Raw genomic sequence first — 25,313 nt, 5'->3', positions numbered from 1 at the left:
CCGAATCAGTTTTTCGAACCCGTTCATTGAAACGAACCGTTTGATAGAAAAATACGCAAAAATGAGTCAGACTTCCCTTCACTACTGATCCGCACTCCCAACTAATCTCCTTTCGTCACGCGCTAAGTGCGGAAGTGACGTACATAGCCAGAAGCGTGACGAAGGCTGGCTTAGAAATACAACAAGGAAGTAGACGTTCACTGTCAAGGCTAAAATAACATTTATAAAGAAGATATTTAATAGCCCAACGGTGACTTATCATTGAATAAGTACCGGGAGGGTATAGTCATCTCGGACTTACCCGAAAGCCCGTAAGTATCTATTTAAATAGCCGTGGAGCTCGAGTCCAGCAATGAACACGGACGTTGAATTTCACATCAGGCAGAATTACCCGTGGAACAAACTGCCAGCAAATGTCAAACAGGTACAGTGACACACAGCACGCATGTATTTATCACTCAAACATTTGTCTCACTGCCTCCCCTTCTGCCTGCTGTAATAATTTACAGCATCAGCATGATTTCCAAATATTCTGTCATTCATCTCATTCATTCATCACACACGCATACACACACACACACACACACACACACACACACACACACACACACACACACACACACACACACACACACACACACACACACACACACACACCATCATCATCATCATCATGGGCATAACTTTCATCCAATTCCTCTGCATGACACCAGTCCATGTGTACCAGATCAGTAGATATAGGAAATCTAATCATAGACAATTGAAATTAATTGTTGAAAATACCCTTTTTGAACCAATTAATTACGGCATAAGATGTGTGCATATTAACTTTGTATCAGATATTTCTTTTAAAATTCCTTCAGAGACAGCAACCCTCTGAGAAATGAGTTTTTTTTTTAAAAGTTCACAATATATTAGCAAAGTAATGTTTATTTTTTTGTCTTAAATAATGTTTCTTAGTTTTTTTTCAAATACAAAATATTTTAATGCATTTTTATGACCCATAATTCTAATGTATTTTACAGTGGACATTATATATACATTCATTGTTTTATTTATTTATTTATTTATTTGTTTGTTTTTAAAGTAAATAATTAATTAATTTATAGATTTTTTTATTTATCAAAATTATATATTTTGAGTTATCCACTCCAATAAAACTTACAATAGAATATACTAATTATGGTTATGGAAATTGGAAACCATGCATCAAAGGGTTAAAATGGAAACAAAATTAGACTTATGTTGACATACAGTAGGAATATTGGGCTCTAAATTAAATGTTTATAATATAGAAAATGTAGCTTTGGAAATACTTTTCATGTGGAAATGAACTTGGCAATTTATTTTTCTTTCACAATCAATTCATATTCAGAGTCAAAATTACATTCTCATAAATAGTGTCAACCGTATTTACTGATCTTGCACTGTGTTAATAAATCTGTTGGGATTAAATGTTTTGGTGCTTTCTCTCATGTCTACTTTGTCTTTTTATTGTCATCTTGCTTAATTCATAGGGTCTTGGAAACTCGCAACGTGAATATGACAAGCAGGTTCTTCTGTACAGTATCCGAAACCAGCTACGCTTCCGCAATAACCTAGGTAAGCGGTAGATCAACTCAGAAAATATATTGCTTTTCGTTTCCATAACTCCTATTTTTCATTTTGACAGCGTGCAATGGTATTTCTCACTCCACTTTGGCCAGACCAAAGAGCTCATTGTAGCCTCTGTTAGCAGATGTAATTACATTGAAATAATGACCTGAATTATGACCGAATCATTGCCCTGATTTAGTGTCCTTTAACAGTCAAAAAACTCTACTTTAACAGTCAGGCATGTGAAGAAGGATGAACGCAAGTATTACGAAGAGCTGTTGAAATACAGCCGAGAGCATCTGATGCTTTACCCCTACCATCTGTCTGACATCATGGTCAAGGGTCTGCGGGTCACCCCCTTCTCCTACTACATCAGCATCATGGAGGTTTGCTCTTAAACTCTTAAAGCCTTGTACTGTTTGTAAAGTGTTTATGTTTGTACTTTGTTCTGGGTTTTTTTTTTCTAATGAGAGGTTAAAGGCACAATATGTAAGATTTTTTGGATTAAAATACCCAAGAACTACTAAAACAATGTTATATATTGTCCGTGTGTCACCTATCAATGACATCATACCTGCGTAACACTCAATTTCCATTTTATTTTGTAGAAACTATGGAATCACCAAAGACACTTTAATATATTATGGGTTCTATTAGACAGGGGAACAACTGTTTGGAGACATTCATCAACAGACAACAAATAATCTTTATATAGCTCAACACAGTTAGTCTTATTGTTTAAATTTAGTTTTCTTGATTTACAGTGAGTACCATGTTCTCCCATGCCTAATATTGAATTAACTTACTACAGTGCGCAGTGTATCATAGTAGCCGCCGATCTAAAAAAAATTATAATTTAATTATCTCAAACAGCCTTTCCAAATTGTTTGGTCTTCAGTTACCACACTGATGCTGTGGAAACTGTTGCAACATATGGTAGACATGGGCTGCCATCCAAGCATTTAGTGTTTTACTGATCTAGTATGCAATTGTTTTTCTTCCTCTAATAATAGAGAAGTATCAATTGTTTACCATGTTATTGTCGTTCTTGTTAATGATCATTACAGTATAAGTTCTGTATTCTGACAAGTCTCCAGAGAGGTGCTTTTGTAGTTTTTGTTTGAGCTAATGAAGATTACTGTAGATGACTCATGCAATGTGCCAGCTTACCATATTTAATTGTATAATTCAACAGTGTCTGCTTTTTATCTGTATGACATTTCATTTACCAGCAGTAAGTTTTAGTCTTGGTATGTTTTTAAATATATGTTCACACAGCATAAAGAGAAAGTTCACTCATTATTTAATAATTTTAAACCTGTATGACATTCTTTATTCTAAAAAAACACAAAAAGAAATGTAAAACCTATATTAGGGTTGTGCGGATAGTCAGGCTACAATTTATTTGACTTATTTCATAATACAATTTCCACATTACGCTACCACACTTGCGACATCACCGACACGCGCATATGAGGATTTCGTCAATAAAATAGTTTCCTCCGGAAAAATGGGCAAGTGTAAGGATTTGAGTGAGTTTGACTAGGGCCAAATTGTTATGCTAGATGACTGGGTCAGAGCATCTCTAAAACTGCAGATCTTGTAGGGTGTTCCCAGTCTGCAGTGGTCAGTATCTATCAAAAGTGGTCCAAGGAAGTAACAGTGGTGAATCAGCGACATGGAGGGCCAAGGCTCATTGATACACGTGTGGAGCGAAGGCTGGCCTGTGTGGTCCGATCAAACAGATAAGCTACTGTAGCTCAAATTACTTAAGTTCTGATACAAAAGGTGTCAGAATACACAGTGCTTTGCAGTTTGTTTTGTATGGGGCTGAATAGACACTGACAGATTAGGGAGCTTATGCTGACCCCAGTAAGCATCAGAACTGGACCATGGAGCAATGGAAGAAAATGGCCTGGTCTGATAAATCACGTTTTTTTTTACATCATGTGGATGTCCGGGTGCGTTGCTTACCTGGGGAACACATGGCACTAGGATGCACTATGGGAAGAAGGTATGCCGGAGGAGGCAGTGTGATGCTTCAGGCAATGTTCTGCTGGGAAACCTTGGGTCCTGCCATCCATGTGGATGTTACTTTGACACGTACCGCCGACCTAAGAGCATTGCTGCAGACCACACAGTTTCCATTAAAAGGGTGTACACTTTCATGGAAACGGTATTCCCTGGTGGCTGTGGCTTCTTTCAGTAGGATCATTTGCCCTGCCACAATGCTAAAATGATTATCTTCTAAAATCTTAAGCTCTATGATAACTTGATTTGACGTAAATTAGCCATGGTCATTATTCACTTGTATTATATGGGGAAAAAGAGCAGCTTGGACATTCTGCTTTAATTATTTCCTTTTGACTTCCATGGAGTTTCCTGGTCATGTGGGGTTTGAAAGGCATAAGGAAGAGTAAACAAATCTTAAGTGAATGATTGTTTTGAAACTCAATTTCATTGACGTACAAAACCCAATCTCTTTCCCCTTCATTCAGGACATCATGAACTGTGAGAAGAGTTATGATTCCCTGCCCAACTTCACTGCTGCTGACTGTAAGTTGTTTTTTCTCTATCTGAACTGGGAATCATTATTTGTTACTGTTGCTGACTGCTCATGCACAAATAACAAGGCCGCAAGCCACTAGAGACGGCTGAACATTGCCCACTCAGAATAAAGTGGCACAGAGTTATTCTGACTAATATGAAACTACAGTAAATAGCAATTTTGCTATTGCTTTGAAGTAATTAATTTAGCAATGCCTTTACACTAAAAATGTGCCATAAATATACAGTATACCACAAATTTTACAGATATGTTTACTCCATCAGAAGTGGCATAAATGCATTTGCAAATAAATTATGATAAGCAAAATAATATTTAAATTTTTTTAAATATTTAACATTTTACACTTAGGTTAAATTTGTTAATATTAGTTAACTTTAAGTGTCATAAATTAAAAATTTAATATTTTTATAATATTAATTTATTTTAATATTAATTTATGAATATAATATGTTCAGTGTTATTTTATGTTCATTTATAATATATTAACTAATGTTAATTTATATTTGTATATTTAGAACTTAACATTTTCCTACCTTGAATAATAAATGCTTTAAGTATTGTTCATTGTTTATTTATGATTTCTAATGCATTAACAAATTGTAAACAGTTACCGAAATAAAACAGTTTGGGAAAATGTCACATTATAAGAAATGAAATGAATTATGATTATAAAATTATGAAATTTTATTATAAAATTACTCTTGTGTCATACCAGTGGTAAAGTAACATTTCAAATGATTTTAGGTGATGGGATGTTAAAATTATATATTTTATACATTAAATAGTGCTGATTTAAGTTGAATCTGTTCAAGCTATAGAGCGGTAAAACAAAAATTGTCATTCAAAGGATTCAGTAAGCAATCACTGGAATATCTGAAGTAGTTATTAGTTATTGTTTTTTCAAGGAAGGACCTATTAAATTAAATGTTAAATTTAGTAGCACACATAGTAGTAGTTTAGTAGCACAGTACTCCCAGTATTCAACAAGCACTGAACTCAATAGTTTTGCAGGTTCAAGTGTAAAATACTGTGTAAATAGTCAGACATTGACATAAAATGTGTTTGGACTTTGGACTATGGTATTTCCTACAGCTAGTTGGATTATGCATTTATGAATATGAGTTTTGAAATCACCACATAGAAGCACTCTAATAGTATACAAGCACCTGACAGTAATACAAACCATCATATACTATATTATTTTGTGGAAAAAGAAGACATTGAATTGTGTAGTATTTTACGAAACTCTTACATTTACCCTGATGTCTTATTATTATTCAAATGAAAGACATGTGCTGGCATATGCTATGGGAATTGAAGTCATACATTTTATGTGAATTGCATGCACAGATTAAAGTGAATTGTGTAGAAAGCAGTGTAACCACTCATACATACATATGCACTCCAAAGCATCTGGGTACAAAATAAATGCCATAATAGCACAACATTAATGTTATGTTATGAAGCAAATAATTGCTTTAAAAACAATAATTGCGCACCGTTGCTGGCTGGGCCGTGCATGCTCAGAGATCTCAGAGAACATGGTCTTTATGTTGGGCTGACAGAAGTTAGCTAGCAGGCTATGCATGGGTCTCTCACTCTAATCTCTTTGTTGAAATAAGACTGCTCTATTGCCCTTCACAGTTTACACCACAGCCTTTGGCATCATGCCTGGCATGTCTTGGTCAGGCCTGGCCATCTCTAATGATCCCAGACCCCTGTGTCCTATGCATGGGGAGGGACAGGCTGCTGAGGCCCCAGGAAGGCAGGATCTGGGACATAGTGAAATATGTTGAGGTCACGAGGTTCCTCTGAACACTAAAAGGACATCCATGATATCCTACCAATTACAAGCACAAGTAGTCAACATTAAATACAGGTGTAAACTGGGCCCAAAATGTATTTTGATCAAAAAAAAAAAAAAACATTAGGAGGTTGTCTCAAACACATGTAAACCACATTGCATTTGCAGTGTAAAATAGTGATGAGAGAAACTAAGCTTTTTGAAACTTTAAATTAACTGAACCAATTGCTTTGCAAAATTTTGAAATATATATATATATATATAAGTTGAATTGTGCATGGGTATTTTTCCCCCTTACCATGTAAACAGGGTCAGAGATTGCAGATTAGGTGTCCACACAAAGTATTTGATAATTAACGATCATTAGCTGTTCACCCCAAAGTGAACAACTTTTTATTAATTTATCTAACTGTTAACCTTTCAGGTCTGAGACTACTTGGGATTGGCAGGAATCAGTACATTGATTTAATGAACCAGTGCAGGTCTTCCAAAGTAAGTAGTTCTTGGTTTTACACTGTAGATCAATTAGGATCTTGTGGTTAACTTCCATTGAAGCTCTCCTGGGATTTCAACATGATGTTCATTAGATGATTCTCAAATCTGGATGGTTTCATGGGTCCCTTTGAAGATGAAAGATCTAATCCATAGAGAGCAGTGCTTTGTACACACAGTGATAACCTCACACTGTTGCCTAAGCAGCATCTGTCTGTGGCTAGAAATTCTTCCGGAGGAAATCGGCTCGGGATCTCCTGCCAGCAAAACCTGTGGAGATCACAGTAGAGCCCTGGTGGGTGGTACAGACCGGATACATCACCGAGGATGACATCAGGGTAAAACAGATTAATTTGACTGTGTTTCTTTGGTCTTATTGGAAATAAAAAAAAGGAAAGTGTTACTTCTAAGAAATTATTATTAATTTAATATTACTGTTATGATGCAACTCTTTGTTTTATAACACACCATTAACATTTAAATCTGTAAAAAAGTTACAAAATAAATACAATTAAAAAAAGATATGAACAAAAAACGAATTATTCTCAACAGCTACAGTTTCTCATATTTCCTGTAAGCAACTGTTAGAGGACAATGTTTCTCCTAGTTGTTAATTTCAAGGTTTGTAACTGAAGTGAAATACCTGTGGCCTTTTATGCTGGATGATTCCAGATCTGCTCTACGGCAGAGAAGGCGGCCATTGATAAGCTGATAGATTCTGGACCCCAGCTGGCTGGATCAATGGAGTACAACGTGGTTCTGAGTGAGTGTCACAGACAATTTCAGTCTTCTTTGTGGCCAACTAAAATGAAAAAAACACTTGAAATAATATAGTGATTAAGCCAGGATAGGATCTATTTGTGAATTCAAGCCAGTGTACTAAATCATCTAGATGTTTTAGCATCAATGTTCAAATGCAATTTAGTGATGATGACTTTGATTGTAATCCTTTTTCAGTACTGCAAATGTATCGATTTGGTAGCACTGTTGACAGAGTCATTAAAACTAAACATTTTAGTTATTTTTTTAGTAACAATTAATAGTTGTGACCAATGAAATGCAATCACCATATATTTTGCCCCATAAAATAGTATAGACATAATCATAGACATACAGTCATAAGTCATCATTTTTTGTTCTTGTTGAACATCATCTGAATAAATAAGGATTCCATTGATGTATGGTTTGTTAGGATATGACAATATCTGGCCCAGATACAACTATTTGAAAATCTGGAATCTGAAATTCATTGAGAGCGTTATGGAATTGGTTTCCATGGCCGAGCCGCTGCATTCTAACCTTACATCACCAATCACCAAGTGCATTGCACAGCATGGGATGCAGTGGTGTAAAACACACCGCCACTGGACTCTAGAGCAGTAGAGACATGTTCTCTGGAGTGATGACTCACTTCTCTGTCAGGCAATCGGATGGATGAGTCTGGATTTGGCAATGAGTTGCCAGGAGAACGGTACTTGCCTGTCTGCATTGTGCCAAGTGTAAAGTTTGATGGAGGGGGGATTATGGCGTGGGGTTGTTTTTTCAGGGGGTTGGGCATGACCCCTTAGTTTCAGGTAAAGGGACTCTTAATGCTTCAGCAAACCAAGACATTTTGGACAACATCAAAGTCCCAACTTTGTGGGAAAAGTTTGGCAATGGCCCCTTCCAACATGACTGCGCACCAGTGCATAAGGCAAGGTCCATGAAGACATGGATGAGTTTGGTGTGGAGGAACTTGACTGGCCTGCACAGAGTCCTGACCTCAACCTGATAGAACACCTTTGGGGTGAATTCGAGCGGAGACTGCAAGTCAGGCCTTCTCATCCAACATCAGTGGACACACTTCTAATCCTTGTGGAAATCCTTCCCAGAAGAGTTGAAGCTGTTATATCTGGAAAGGGTGGGCCAACTCCATATTAAACCCTACGGATTAAGAATGGGATGTCATTAAAATTCATGTGCATGTGTAAAGGCAGGTGTCACACAACTTTTGGCAATATAATGTGTGTAAATATATACAGTACAGGATAAAAGTTTGGACACATTACTATTTGTAAAGTTTTTGAAAGAAGTTTCTTCTGCTCATCAAGCCTGCATTTATTTGATCAAAAATACAGAAAAAATAATAATATTGTGATATATTATTACAATTTAAAATAATTGTTTTTTTAATTTATTATACTTTAAATTATCATTTATTTCTGTGCTGCAAAACTGAATTTTCAGTATGATTCCTCCAGTCCTCCATTTCCTTCAGAAATCATTCTACTATGAGGATTCATTTTCAAAGTTGGAAACAGTTCTGCTGCTTAATATTTTTTCATAACCTGTGATACTTTTTTATAATACTTTGATGAATAAAAAGTAAAGAAAAAAGAAGGAAATGTTTTAAAAAATAGAAATCTTTTGTAATAAGACAAATACAATAATATACACTACTGGTCAGTAATTTGGGGTCAGTAATTATTATTATTATTTTTTTAAATAAATCAATAATTTTATTCAGCAAGGGTGTGTTAAATTGATAAAAATTGACAGTAAAGGAGATTTATATCATTTGAATTTTTATTTTATTTTGAATGAATGCAGTTCTTTTGAACCTTTTATTCATTAAATATATTAAGCAGCAGAACTGTTTTCCAACACTCATAATAAATACTCATATTAGAATGATTTCTGAAGGATCATGTGACACTGAAGACTTGAGTAACGATCCTGAAAATTCAGCTTTGCATCACAAATGATTATTTAAAGTAAAAAGTGAAAAACAAATATTTTAAATTGTAATAATATATCACAATATATAAAAAAAATTTAATAAAAAAATGCAGGCTTGATGAGCAGAAGAAACTTCTTTCAAAAACATTACAAATAGTAATGTGTCCAAACTTTTGGCCTGTACTATATATATATATATATATATATATATATATATATATATATATATATATATATATATACTCAACTCAACTCAACTCAACTCAACTCAACTTTATTTCTAAAGCACTTTCAAAACCATTAGAATGGACCAAAGTGCTGTCCATGAGTATAAAACAACATCAGAATATACAACAATTTACAATAACGCACACACACAAAAAACTACAAAGCCAAGGTATCACACATGACACCAAAAATCAAACACATAATCATAATCACATAATCACTCACAGTTTCCAACCCAATCAGACGCCAAAAGCCTGATGAAATAAAAAAGTCTTCAAGTCCTTTTTAAAAGTGTCCAAGCTTTGCAAGGATTTCAGAGATAGCGGCAACTCATTCCAAAGGGCCGGGGCCGCGACCGAGAAGGCGCGATCTCCACTACGCCTCAGACGAGATCGAGGGACGGTTAAGTACATATACATGTATAGTATGTATAGATAGATAGATAGATAGATAGATAGATAGATAGATAGATAGATAGATAGATAGATAGATAGATAGATAGATAGATAGATAGATAGATAGATAGATAGATAGATAGATAGATAGATAGATAGATAGATAGATAGATAGATAGAATATATTATACACACTCACCTAAAGGATTATTAGGAACACCATACTAATACTGTGTTTGACCCCCTTTCGCTTTCAGAACTGCCTTAATTCTACATGGCATTGATTCAACAAGGTGCAGAAAGCATTCTTTAGAAATGTTGGCCCATATTGATAGGATAGCATCTTCCAGTTGATGGAGATTTGTGGGATGCACGTCCAGGGCACAAAGATCCCGTTCCACCACATCCAAAAGATGCTCTATTGGGTTGAGATCTGGTGACTCTGGGGGCCATTTTAGAACAGTGAACTCATTGTCATGTTTAAGAAACCAATATGAAATGATTCAAGCTTTGTGACATGAAATGGTTGTGCGTGAAAATCCCAGTAACTGAGCAGATCGTGAAATACTCAGACCGGCCCGTCTGGCACCAACAACTGTGAAGCCTCAAAATTGCTTAAATCACCTTTCTTTCCCATTCTGACATTCAGTTTGGAAATCAGGAGAATGTCTTGACCAGGACCACACCCCTAAATGCATTGAAGCAACTGCGATGAGATTATTTGATTAGATAATTGCAAATAATGAGAAATTAAACACACACACACACACACACACACACACACACACACACACACACACACACACACACACACACACACACACACACACACACACACACACACATCAACATCAAAAAATCATATAAAAATAAAATTGACAAAACTAAAATATATTCTGTCACTTCACTTAAATATTACATAATTATTTTAATATGACAATAATACAAACAGGACCATAATTACTGAATATTTAACATTTGAGCCAAATGACCTTAGTTACTACTGTAATGTCTGGTCTGTTCTGGACTCTGCAAGTTGTCCATTGGTCTGTGCAGATGATTGGTTTCCATGCCAGCAGATAATGGCAGCACACAATCAAAAAGTGTGGGGCCAGTAACAGTATGACCTCTAACAAAAATGTAGCTGTACATGCAGGAAAAGTGGTTGCATAGTGCCACCATTTAGTCACAGTCTGGAGACCTGTGTTTTTATAGATAGTACATTCAGTACAAGAAATTTCTATCTATTCTTCTTCTCATTTTTTCAGGTTTGTACAACCGGGGCTATATATATCTTGATGTGCCCATATCAGATGACAGCTGTATATCAGGTATGCACTGCAATTTATCAAATGGGCTTTATTTGTAAGCTCTCTGGTTTGTTTGCTTTGTATGACCCTTTTGAAAGGATTTTGCTTATCCTTCCTGAGTTTCACTTGGCTATAGATTGTACGCAATAGCAGATGGGAGAATCATTGATCATAAAGGGATGAAGGGAATCATAAATCCATTTGGTGGAATAGCAGAGAAAGCATTTAGGGTACATGGCTCACCCACACAACCTCTTCTTGGTTCTCATTTTCAGTGCCTCCGCTTGAGGGGTTTGTCATGAACCGAGTCCAGGGTGATTATTTCGAAACGCTTCTATACAAAATCTTCGTTTCCATCGATGAGCAGACTAATGTGTCTGAGGTACATATACAGTTTTTACTTTGCCGTGCACTTGAAATGCCTTCTCGTTTCTTTTCAGTGGTTCTGCTTGTTTTTTTAAGACTCTCATAACACTTTTCTATTTGTCATTTCAGCTGGCTAATGTACTGGAGATTGACTTGGGCCTGGTGAAGGTATGTGTCGTGCAGGGATGAAAATGGAAGGCCATTTACATGGAATGTTTGATATGAAATGATGCCTTTATAGCTGACTTGGAGGGCGGTGAATCCAGGATGCTGGAATTACCGCCACTGCAAAAAAAAAAAAAAAAAAAAATCCCGAAAGGCAATTTTCCAAATCCTTTGGCCTTTTGATAGGTTGTGAAATGAGTCCTTCTTTGAATGTATGATTGCAGAGTGAGGAGAATGAAGCCTGAACCATTGTGTTCACACATTTCCTTTGTAGCTGTTTAGCCCCATTTCAGTATCTGGCAAGGTAGAAAACAAGCTTATTCATGAGATCCGTCATGAAAACCCATAGTTCCTTATTAGTAAAGCCAACGCTGACGTGACTCAAAGGACACAATCTTTACCAATGAATTTATTTTTACACAGGATAGGTAGTATTCATTTTCATTATCTCGTTGACATTTTCCTAAGACAAATAGAATGAATTGTTTTCTGCAGTCATCCTATTAGTGAGAACCTATTCATTTAGTAAATGATGATGACAGAGAATGTTTAAATAGATCCATTGGCGTCAGTGTTTACGAGGCAGACATGGTCCCTTTTGATAGGGATGTGCCTGAAGTTGGAAAATCTTGAATATTGGACCTTATTCATGAAACATGAGCACATTTTTGTGTGTGTAAATCATTCCTGAAACCAGTCAATGCAACATTTGTCAGAATGTTTTAATAACATTATTCATTCATGATTTACAAAATTTCATTCGGCTTTTTTCAGTCCAACATTTAAATATGACGGTGTAGAGTGAGAATTCTAATCAACACTTTTATAGTGCAGTAATATTCAAATTCTCATTATCATCATAATTTATAATTATTATCATATAAAGAGAGAATTTAGTATCAGGCTGTATGGAGCCCAAATCCTGACCTACTTTCTCCAGCCCCATTCAATCTTTCTCAGAGCCAACAGTGTTATCTTCATATATTTGACAGTACTGCAATTTTCTTTTCTGTTCCACTTCACCTAGAACCATTCTGAGTTGTGCTTATATCCATGTAGAGAATAACCTTTGGAAAAATAAGGGAATATGTATTCATAACCTTATCTTGGTTGGCCTAGCTGCAAAATGAGTCAGATGCAACAGATTGTATGCTTCTTGTTGTCAGGTGAAAAGGGCAGATGGAAATTGTGTTTTGGCCGGATGCTGCTGTGATAATGCTTTCCAAACGTAATTGGACGACTTGCTCATAAAGTAATGGTGTTAACATGCAAATAGTGTATAGTTGTTAATAATCATCGGTGGATTGTGTATGAATATTGGACTTTTCTCTGTTGTTTTCCAGAATGCAGTGTCCATGTATTGTCGCCTGGGGTTCGCTCTCAAAAAGGGTCATGTGATCAGCCCGGACCAGCTGCACCCCTCATGGAAGAGTGCCCCTTCGGTCAATAGACTCAAGTATGAAAAGACATTCCTGACACTGATTAATGGGCTTTTAGTGCTGGCTCATGTCTGAGAAAAAAAAACACAACTCTTGTGAAAGCAGAGACTTTATCTGTTTGTGGCCGTTGCCCTATTATTATTACCATGTCTTTTGATTCTCTGATCATGGGCAAATAGGGCTGGCCGGGTAAAAATGTACATTTTCTGATTAATTCTTTCAATGAATGAAAATGAGTATTGAATGAAATTAATATTGATTCTTAAAATCCTAAGATTAGTATTTTAATGTATGCATTTTTAGAGTTGATGCATGAACATTTCTGCCAAACATAATTTATGTTACTGGTGGAAATTCATTGCTACTTCACACAGATGCACACTCTACATATCTATCACACCTCTATAATAATTGTATGTATTGATAAAACAATTTATTTATTTTTTCAGTTGTATACTTCTATTTATTTATTTATTTATAATAATATTCTATTCATAATTTTTGATAATGTTAATCTAATTTGAATTAATAATATTAATATTTATAGTGTTAATATTTAACAATAAATACAATAAAATATAAAAAAAAAACAATCAATAAGAAGATAAATAATAATACTTTTTAATAATTATTATTTTTGATAATGCAATAGTATAAATGGATTCTTAACAATAATGCATAATAATAGTAATGATAATAATAATAATGGGAAAATATATTTTTGTCCATGAAGGAAGGTTTTTTATTTTCTGTGTGTTATTCATAGTGACATCCAAATCTAAATAAAAATAATAATATCTTTCTCTGTACCATTGTGTTGTGTTAGGCTTGAAATGGGTAAAATATTTGGAAAATGTGCAAAAGTTAAAATAAAGAGAACCTGTAGTCTGACAGTCACAACAACGCATGCTATGCGATTAAGCAATTAGTAAAACACTCCTGACATTGTAAGTTAAATATTTCTGAGGTTCACTAACAAATTGAAATTGGAGTTGAATTGAGAGCTTGTAACTCAGAGTCAAATGGACTCAGGAAATCAGTATTTATACCCAGCCCTAATCACAAATTGAATTTTTATTTATTTATTGGCTGTAAAAAAAAAAATCTCATTCTAATGTGACACGCAATTGCTGTATGTGTGAACGTCCTTTTCAGACTGCCGTTTAATGTGTTTTAACATCAGAATGTTTGTATCGTGTCAACTCGACAGGGGCACTATGGACCCTCAGAAGATGCTACTATCATGGGAGGGTGGCAGTCCAGTGATGGAGGCAGGTTCCTCAGCCACTGATACAGACACCACCAGTCTAGAGGACCAGGGTGAGCACAACAGCATTTATTAAAGGAACACTCCACTTTGAAGGGGTGATGAATTGAGAAATTATCTTTCCCTTGAGCTTTTGATAGATAGATAGATAGATAGATAGATAGATAGATAGATAGATAGATAGATAGATAGATAGATAGATAGATAGATAGATAGATAGATAGATAGATAGATAGATAGATAGATAGATTAAAAAAAAACAAAATTAGCCTTTAAAAAAAAACAAAAAAAACAAAGTGTAAGATCATACACAGCTTTCCAATCATCCGTTAGACACTAACTTACTCTACTGCAGTGCATTATTAAACATTAGTCTGGCTCCAATCAGTTCATAAATCATTATAATGGGGGGATGAAAGGACTGTAATTTAAAAAAAAAATGTTTTATCATTTCTCCATCTATCCTCCAGACACAGCAAGTGTGAGCAGTCTAAGTATTCCAGCAGCCCCGACTAAGAGGATCGCCTTCCTGTTTGACTCCACCCTCACCGCCTTCCTCATGATGGGCAATCTCTCTCCCGTTAGTGTCTCATTCACAGACTTTAATATTTCTGTTTTACAGTTAAGAAATTTAGAGTGTATTTTTAAGGTGCTTGATGTCATTCATCAATCAGTCGTTAATTTGGTGGTTGTGACCAAAAACATTACGCATGTCTGTATTTTTTAATTAAATGGAACTGACAAGGGTTGTACCAATACTAAAATTATGACAGCTATAGTAAGCCAATAATTATTATGTTTTGCATTATAACTGCTAAATGGATGATATTAAAATTTTGATTTTGTTATAAAAATGAATAAGTAAATTAAGAATAAGGTTGTGTCCAGCTGAAAACACCAAGTGCTCTGCTGCAAACGCTTAGCTGTAAACGTTGAGACACTTTGTTACTATCATTTTACAGAATGAAATAATTTGTTTCTGCGTTGGTTATATATAAAAGGAGATACAATGTATAGCATTTGCTCTGGATCTGGAGTTTTAAATTATTTTGTTCCATTATTATGCTTGTGACAGTTGGTCAGTGCTGTATTTGTCCCGCCCCTCCTCCACTGTGATTGGTTGGGTATCCTCTGGAAAAAACGCTTTGGTGGACACAGCCTGAAACACTAAAAACTAAAAATCTGTTGTTTTAAATTATATAAGTGAATTTAGGCATCACAACATTGTAATGTACAGTGTGTGAAATTGATTACGGTAATCAATAACAGTGTTAAAGGGGTGGTTCCGTGGTGTTTTTCTAGGCTTGGTTGTGTTTATGGGGAGCAGTATAACATGTCTTAATACTTTTTTTTTTAAACGCCATATTTTTCTTATATTATACCTTTATTCCACACCGCTGTCTCCACTGTCCTTTGAATGGCTCGTTTGCTTCCTGCTTCTATGAAGCCCATCCCTCCAAACAACACAATGGTCTTAGACTTGGTTAGATGGCCAAATGTAGCTTCATGTATTTTTATTGGCTGAAGTTCCAAGCACAGGTTGTCCAGAAATGCCACGCCCCTTACCATTACGGGCAGAAGTCACATCTGAGGCAGTGTTTATGTTGATAGCAAGGGTTTATGATGTCACTGACCGGGAAGAAGCTTGTTGTAGTCCAAACCGGCTGTTTTTGTAGGCAATAAACTGCCATAACTTTAAAAGACAATATCTCCGTTTGCATTGAACTTTCAGAGCTGTAACTTTGTTGATACTCTTTATGCTTAAGCAGCAACATTACACTAATTTAAGTTAAAAAAGTGAAACCGCATGCAACCACCCTTTAAATAAAATCTTTACATGAACATTAGATAATGGCAATATTGTATTTTGACACTTGATAGAAGCAGCCAAATAAGGCAGATGCCAATATGAATAGGTTGTGTGTCATGTGCTTTATCCTTAAAAACCATGAACAAAACTACTCAAGATAAAGAAAAACACCCAGAATACTTTAAATATGAGTTCACTTGCAACTAGGACAAAACACGATTTGTGCCCTCCACAATGTGTTTAGTGTGGTGAATTATTGCCTGCCGAGAGCATGAAACCTTCGAAATCCAATTTTGAACACTAAACAATTTTAGTACTATGTTATGTCACCACTTGAACTCCAGTGTAAAAGCTGGACCCTGAGGCTAAACCAGTTTAGAACTGATTTCGTTAACTTGGAGGAGGATTCACACTCAAGGATTTTCTAATTGTCTAAGACTGAACTATTATCAAAGATGTTTTGTATATCACCTATAAACTCCGGGATTTTATGTGGTTCTTTTCATCTCAGAACTTGAAGAGCCACGCCGTGACGATGTTTGAGGTGGGGAAATTGTCCGATGAGACCCTGGACAGTTTTCTCATGGAATTGGAGAAGGTAATACCCTTATTATAGGACACAAAAGAGGCTGAGGGACACACAGTAGACAGACAATCTCCGTCTCTGTGCTTGCATTGAAATAGAAAGGGGCTACCGCCAGGGGCTGATTATACAACACACACACACTCATATTTTTCACTTTGGCACTGCTCTCACATCTCTTGCACACACAAAAGCATAAAGGCTATTGCATTTCTCCCTTAATATCTCTCTAACCTTTAGGTATTATTTTCTTGTTTGCACGTTCTCACACTCACCAACATATAATGACTGTCTTTGTGTTGCTGAGGTTGATAAGGATGTTTTTATTTTATAAGGTGGAGAGCACTGCTGAAGGAGAGGCTCAGAGATATTTTGACCATGCGCTGACCCTCAGGAACACAATTCTTTTTCTGCGCTACAACAAAGATCTCACGCCTGATCAGGGTCATGATGTACCAAATATAGGTATGTGTCAGTATCTGAGCTTAGATCTTGGGCCTGAAGGTGCTAAACCTGGGTAATGAATCAAATGCTTATGTATTCAAAATTATATTCTCACTCACAAAAATTAATTAATTTCCACAAATCAGGCCTTCTGAATTGTTCAAGAATTTATTCATGTTTACAGATACATTTTTAAGAATGCAACGAATGAATGAAAAATGATACAAAATATAAATACTGTACATTGGTGTGTATAAAAAAAATATTATTGCAGATTAATAAAAATGATTAAAAATCATTCTTCCTTTTGTTTAGGTCAAATGAATGTGTGAATGTTGGTTCTTGAATTTTCAGCACTGGCATTTGACGAAATAACGGTTTCTTGTACTTTATTTTAATTAAAATTCTGAAATTATAAAAGGAAATCATTTTTAAGTATTTAAAAGTAATTTCAGATTGTAGATTGTATATATATGTGTGTGTATTTCCCAACCATGGTCTGTACGTTTCAAACATCAGCAAACATTTTATTGAAATTTTGTTGTTTTATTCTGATTGGTAGTCATTATCATTGTCCTTAATTAAACTGTATCACTGTATGATCTTTATTGAATTAAATTTTCTTTTAATTATGGAGTGGTACAAGTAGACACATGTTCACACATTCTGGTTGGCACTAATCTATGTTTGTGTTTCTCATCAGGCCTGCCACTGGACCTCCTCCGCTGTGAAAGCCTGCTGGGATTGGACCCTGCCACCTGCAGCCGTGTTTTGAACAAGAACTACAAACTGCTAGTTTCCATGGCGCCACTCAGCAACGAGATCCGACCAATCAGCAGCTGCACGCCTCAGGTAGCCCCAGCTCACCCAAGAGACTGTAGTCAGACCCGTAGAGAGGGATGTGCGATCACTGGGACTTACAAGACTGTGTGCGCGCTCAGTGAGCAGTCAAATCCCTGTCCTCTTGAGAGTATGATTCAAGCTAAATAGGTCTTTCTTCGCCTCTGGGTTTCATTTTCAAAGTTGCACATTGTATAAAAACACCACCTACTGACTACATCTCTGAATATTCTTAGCTGTTTAGATGTCTTTCATTTTGAACAGCACAAATAAGGTCAGCATTTGACCTGGGGATAATATTCGGTAGAATTTCAAAGAATAACTTCACTTCTGCATTACATGTTTTGTCACTAGGAGCTGTTGGTTAAAATGTATGTTAGAGTATCTTTATATTTTCTGATCCGTTTCTTTCAGCACATCGGTCCAGCCATTCCTGAGGTCAGCTCCATCTGGTTCAAGCTGTATCTGTATTCTGTCGCGGGTCAAGGCCCTCCTTCACTGCTGCTTTCCAAGGGCTCTAGGCTCCGAAAGCTTCCAGATATCTTCCAGGTCAGTCTCAGCATTCAAAAAATAAAAATAAATAAAAATAATAATAATAATAATAATAATAATAATTACATTTTAATTTGGCATGTTATCCAGGCCTATGATCGACTGCTTATTACATCATGGGGTCATGACCCCGGGGTAGTCCCTACATCCAACGTGCTAACAATGTTGAATGATGCCCTGACCCACTCTGCTGTGCTCATTCAGGTAATAGAGGGAGACCCTGAACACCCAATAATTACACATATATCAACTATGTAACATATTCTCGTATCCAAGTTATACCAACATTTTTCACTCTGTTTAGGGTCATGGAATGCACGGACATGGTGAGACTGTCCATGTCCCCTTCCCATTTGATGACGAAGACCTTAAATCAGGTAAAATCTCTTATCTATACATACAGTAGTTGAACACAAAAATGTCTGAATGTCATTAGTTAACCTACAAAAAGTGATCGTCATTTGTGTTCAATTACTTTTTAGGGTCACTAAAGATGCGTCTCATTTTAGCACTCTGATTAGCTGAGCCATTCTAACTGGCCGCTCTGATTTGTGTTGCCTCTCCCAGAGTTCTCATATTCCAATATGTGTGCGCATAAAGCCCTTAAGATCCTGCGGGACAAAGTGGATCTGGAGCACCAGTGTGGGTACATCACCATGCTCAACCACAACAACAGACATCGCAGACGGCCCAGCGACGCCGACGGTGGGGCTAAGAGCATCTTCTGAATCCACACTGTACATTTAACCAATCTATGAAAGGCCTGATAAGGATAGCCCCTACACTGGTCATTAGCCACTCCAGGCTGTATTGATAAGTGCTGCAATTAGATTGGAATGAGAAAAACCGGTTCAAGCTCTCACCAGTGTGTTTTATTAGAGCAGGTCTCTAATTCAATTAATGTTTTAATTGCAGTCCATATGTTTGATTGCATCATTAATCAGAGTGAAACTTGAACGCTACCTTCGGGGTCTCAAAGGTACATGTGATTCACTCTCTTTGCTTTCCTCACAGGAGACCCTGATCTTAGCGGAGTGCTTGATGCCAATGGAAGCAATGAATCTTTTGAGTTGGTTACAGAGGAGAATAACGGAGATGGCAGCAAGAAACAGGGAACAGAAGGTAGGTGTTCTTTGTCTGATAGCCAGAACCGCAATTTATTTGTATTTTTGTTTTTTTAGAAAACATGCTTAATGGATTTGAACATGTCAAAATGTGTAAATTGAGCTGAGAGTACTAGTGGGAAATGCTAATCAATATGAGGTGCTCAGAAAATCATGTTTGCTCACTCTCCCAGGATCGTCCAGTGAGGATGAATGGGTTCCTCTGGAGCTTTGCTTTGGGATGCCTCTTTTTAGCTCTGAGCTAAACCGCAAAGTGTGTCAGAGGATCGTCTCCCACAAACTCTGCAGCAAAGACAGGTGACAGACTGAACAAATGTCCCTTTTTTACTGTGCATAAAGGTGTCTAAAAAAAAACGTGTTTGCATGTCTGCAAACATTTCTGTCTAAACACATTTTCATCCAGCCCATTACTTTCCCGATCCCAGTTCCACATCTTTATCCCTTTATCTTTTATTTCCATTTGTCTGTACACTATCCATATCAATAAAAGTGGCCGATATTGACAGAACTAATATATAATAATAATTATATTATAATATAATAATAATAATTATATTATTATTATTATTATTATTATTAGTGCTGTCAATCACTAATCAGGATTAATTATAGAAATTAATCGCACCTAATATTAAAATATGTAATATATTTTTATATTGTCATACATACTTTCACATTTAATCTCTAGATTAATGTAGAAACAATATAACCGTATATTTTAAATACTTGTTTAATGCCATTCAGAGAACTAATACTGCTGATATCGCTATCAAATGGATTCTTTTCTCAATTTTCGGGCATGAAATTAGTGATTTATAGCCATTCAACATTAGAGTATAATTAAAAGCCATCATTTTAATAATATATTTAGTAATATAGTGATGGTTCTTCCTCTGTTAATATAAACTCTCTTCGTTTGCATGAGGGCTATCTATTAATATTTTTCCTACCTAAGCGCATTCATTTTTAAAATAAGTAAGAAAATTGTCACTATCTCAAGTATTTACAAATAATCTGTTAAACAAAAATAATAATCACAGATTTTTTTGGGACAAATATATACAAGTGCTGGGGAAAATGTATAGTAAATAATTTAAAAAATAAAAGTTTGGGTTTAATAAAAAATATATTTATGTGTGTACTGTGTATAATTATGATATATTTATAAATATACACACATGCATGTATATATTTAAGAAATATTTGCATATATATATATACTGTATATTTAATTTATTTTTTATATATACATAAAAAAAATTTCATGCAAATATTACAAATTTTTCTTAAATATTTACATTATTTTGGATGGGATTAATCTCAATGGAATTTTTCCCCAGCGTGTGTGTGTGTGTGTGTGTGTGTGTGTGTATATATATATATATTAGAGCTAAATAAAATAGATTTGATTAGCTTCGATTATAATGTAAGATGCAAAGTCTAACATGCTGTGAATAAACATGATATAACATGATATATGAACACCAATTCAATGTGTATATTGCAGAAGAAGAAAAAATTTCACCTTTGCCATGTTTAATTATCAGCGCTGCCATTTTCCGATTATCGTCCCAATGACACAGACATATAACACCAAAATAGGTGATGTGAGAAATCACACCTGTTCTCTGTGACAGTCTGCAACTGACCTGTTCTATTTTAATCAGAAACATTGTCTGCTTGCATAGTGACATATTGAATAAATGCATTAACAATGTTAAGAAAAATTCTACATATTTAAACAGCGTTAAGCATATATAATTGTGTTAGTTTTGACATCTTTAATTATAACAGATATGGCAAAATAGGGACTAAGGAAAATACTCTGTTTCTTTTGCAGTCTTCAAGAGTTACTACATTCCAGTCGAAAACTGGCATTAAAAGTTCTCAGTTTTGTTCAGTCATTCCAGGTAAATCTCTGTTTTTTTATGTATTATTATTGTTCCTAATGTAGATTTAGTATTGTAATGTGGATTTAGTATTGCAATGTGGATTTAGTTCACAGTAGCAGTGCTAATGTCTTAGTTTAAAGAATTCATTCAGCTGTATTACACAGTCATGGAAAACCTAGAGGTATATTGAGTTTTAAAATTGTTATTTCCAACAGGAACTTATAAATCATATAAAGTCATGGAAATGTATATAGTGAATATACACTGATCAGGCATAACATGATGACCGTAGTCATAATGAGGTGAAGTGAACACTGATTATCTCTTCATCACGCCACCTATTAGTTGGTGGAATATTTTAGGCAACAAGTGAACATTTTGTCCTCAAAGTTGATGTGTAAAAATGGGCAAGTGTAAGGATTTGAGTGAGTTTTACAAAGGCCAAACTGTGATGGCTAGATGACTGGGTCAGAGCATCTCCAAAACTGCAGATCTTGTAGTTTGTTCCCGCTCTGCAGTGGTCAGTATCTATCAAAAGTGGTCAAAGGAAGGAACAGTGGTGAATCAGCAACAGGGCCAAGGCTCATTGGTGCATGTTGGGAATGAAGACTGGCCCGTGTGGTCCGATCAAACAGACTAGCTACTGTAGCTCAAATTGCTCAATATGTTAATGCTGGTTTGTATAGAAAGGTGTCAGAATACACAGTGCATCAGTTTGTTGCCTATGGGTCTGTATAGCCGCAGACCGGTGAGGATCTGCTGCTAACATCTTGGTGCCAGATACCACAGCGCTCCTTCAGGGGTCTAGTGAAGTCAATGCCTTGATGGGTCAGGGCTGTTTTACCAGCAAAGGGGGGATTGACATAATAGGAAGGTGATCATAATGCAATGCCTGATCAGAGTATTTTTTTTACGCTGCTGAAAATTCCAACATATGATATGTTTTGCATGCTGGGACCACCATAAAAATCTGGACTGCTGGTGGACCAAGTACAAGAGCTCCGTTTTGCTTGAGATCAGCATTACAATACGTGTGTCAACCATATAGACCAGAACCATACTAGCCCTAACGGGGATAAACCAGCCTGGACCAACATGAAATGCATGATGCTCTATGCTGGACTTTTCAGCAGGGTATGCTCTGCTGTAAAATATTTAATCAGCTAGAAAATGCCTTGTAGGCTGCACTCCCTCTCTACCCCGTCTCTTTGCCCCGCCTATTGTACCGGTACATACAATTGTCCCAACAGTTATACTGTTTTCAAGGTCTATCCACGTCATTACTGCAAGGTGGGTGATTCTGATTGGTTCAGAGAAAATGAACAGTCATGGTAAATTTCCACACATTTTCAGTTAATCAGTTTCACCCATTGTGTTTCACCCAGTGTCCATTGATCACGTGTTGAAGCTTTCACCCCAGAATTAGGCACGTAGTGACCTTCCAGGTCTGGAGTAGGCGCCAGCTTGTCCAGAACAACAAGTCCACCCATATCTTAGGATGCCCATTGTACGCTGATATGTAACAGAATATTGCGCACATACACAGATCCAGTCTCTCCAAGGTTGGGGCTGATTAAGCGCCAGTTCTAACTAGAATGTTCCCCAAAACACACTGATAACATTGCTTTCTCTCAGTGAGTGTACAGACAATAGTACAGGCAATATTCATCTCGACTCTTTAGTGTTTTAGTAAAAGGAATAAAATGAATAAAATATACTAAATTAAATAAAAGACAAATCCAAATGTCATATCTGGAAGCCAGGCTAAGTGAGCAAACACTGTTACTGCACTTAGTGCTGTCATATTAGGGGTGAGTGATACCTCCAAAATCCAAACACACGACACCTTGATTTTATCAAGTGTTTAGTGACACATCACACATCTCTAGGTCAAACCATCAGTCAACCCTCAGAGATCAAATACACACTTTAGAAAACAAGAAACAATCAGTGGTTCTCTCAAGCAAAATCATAACTGGAAAGAATCATTAAAAATCATCATACTAATAAAGGAGGATAAATATTGATTAAGGCTTTGATTTTTAATTTAATTTGGATATATACAGTATATTGAAGTGGCAGTGGATTTCAGAATCCCCTTTTCAGTGCAATTTCTATAAAGATGGGCAAGAAGCATTTGATTTTTTTCACTTTCAGGTGTTCATTGTATGTGTGGTGAGTTTGCTATTTTTCACCGTCCCTCACAGGATGGAAAACAGCCTGCGGACCCTGACAGTGGGGTCTCGGGTCCCCTGTGTCAGCCCCCGGCAGAGTCTGGCGTCCCCCTACCTGCGATCAACCTGCTCTTCAAGGACGGCGAGCTGAAGGAATGGAGCGGTCGAGCGCCACCCTCCCTACACATCTCTGCCCCACAGAGAGATCAGCCCACATAAAATACCACTCTCAAAATAACCCTGTGCAGATCCACACCATACTCCACGCACTTATGTCATGAGTTACCATGTTACCTGTGGCACTCAATCACCCAGTCATCAGATGCTGCCGTCTGGATGCGAGCGTCCAGAGAGTCCAGAGTAACTCTAAAATCCCAACGGGTTAAATCACGTCTCATTCACCCAACGTCACACAATTACAAAATAGAAAAGCTATTTACAAACGATCCTATATTGACCTTTTAATGTGTATATAGACTTTGCTTGTAAAACATAGGACCAATCCTGGGGTTGGATAAAGTCAGCCTACTCGTATTGTCATGTTTTGTGACCTGATGCATGATATCACTGCACAAAATCTCAAAAACTACTTGACTGAAGGGTCTGAAAACATGTTGAGGTTTACTTTTTTGCACAAAGCCTGTGGAAGACATTCAGGTTTAATCGGTTTATTTTTATTGTTTTGTAAATCAAGACCTTTGTTGGTACTTGATAAGTCTATTCGGTTGTTGAGTCGTATGCCAGCTGGAAAACATGTCTCAATTCTGCTTGGCAGAGGAAGCATTTCTGCTTCACTGAGACCAAAGACCAACTTGTTTTATGTTGATTTTTTTACTATCATTTTACTTTCTTGCTGCCTTATTTGCTTTTTGCCCAGTAGACTGCTGGATCACCAAATGCATTTATTTCACTTGGCCAGTTTGAACACGTTCAATTTATTTTAGTCTAGCTCAGGCACACAAACCGGCAATTAGTGACAACAAGGTAATTGAATATCCATCAGTACCTAGATGTGTTGAATATCAATATAGGTTTAGAGTTTATTGTGCGAATATGCAGTAATACAGCATTAAAATCCCCTCAGTGGCCTGACCTTTTCCCTCATGCCTTTACTGAGGGTGCTGCCAGTGTTTCCCCAATCGAACCTTATAGTGGTGTATGATGATGAAGACCGATTAGAGATCTTGATGCTGCATGATGAGTGTGTAGAGTCGTTGTGTGTATTGTGAGCCGTTCTCTCCTCATCTCTTTATTTCCCGTCTATTCCTTACTATACGATCCAAAACAACACCGGCCCCATGCCTGACCCTGTCACAGTGTTAGGGAAAAAAATCCCTGATAGTTTTATAAAGTCACCCTGCATTTTAGGAACTCTCTGTTGTAGTGTATTTGATGGGACTGTGTACATGCTCTTGTAACTGAATGGGTACAGAAGTTACATTTCCCCTTTCACTCCATCCCATTCTCAAAAATATATGTCATAACAAATGAATATGTAAAAAGTATATGAAAGTACTAATAAATATGTTACAAAAACACCAATTA

General features: G+C 36.3%; 1 protein-coding gene across 1 annotated transcript; it reads left to right on the top strand.

Annotated features, from left to right (window-relative positions):
* Positions 1-127: 127 nt before the first annotated feature.
* fam91a1 (family with sequence similarity 91 member A1) lies at positions 128-25,313 on the top strand. Its single transcript, XM_067425574.1, has 24 exons — positions 128-424; positions 1,518-1,602; positions 1,831-1,982; positions 4,095-4,152; positions 6,394-6,461; positions 6,686-6,799; positions 7,134-7,224; positions 11,071-11,133; positions 11,388-11,494; positions 11,608-11,646; positions 12,987-13,099; positions 14,293-14,402; positions 14,820-14,929; positions 16,671-16,757; positions 17,078-17,207; positions 17,890-18,038; positions 18,441-18,575; positions 18,669-18,782; positions 18,883-18,955; positions 19,146-19,283; positions 19,593-19,700; positions 19,876-19,999; positions 21,543-21,612; positions 23,802-25,313. Exons 1-24 carry the CDS (start codon positions 353-355, stop codon positions 23,985-23,987), a joined length of 2,496 nt encoding a protein of 831 aa, XP_067281675.1. The 5' UTR covers positions 128-352; the 3' UTR covers positions 23,988-25,313.

The sequence above is a fragment of the Pseudorasbora parva genome, chromosome 19, assembly GCF_024679245.1.
Source record: "Pseudorasbora parva isolate DD20220531a chromosome 19, ASM2467924v1, whole genome shotgun sequence".
Lineage (NCBI taxonomy): Eukaryota > Metazoa > Chordata > Actinopteri > Cypriniformes > Gobionidae > Pseudorasbora > Pseudorasbora parva.
The sequence above is the reverse complement of the archived record's forward strand: the minus strand, read 5'-3'. Positions and strand labels throughout refer to the sequence as shown.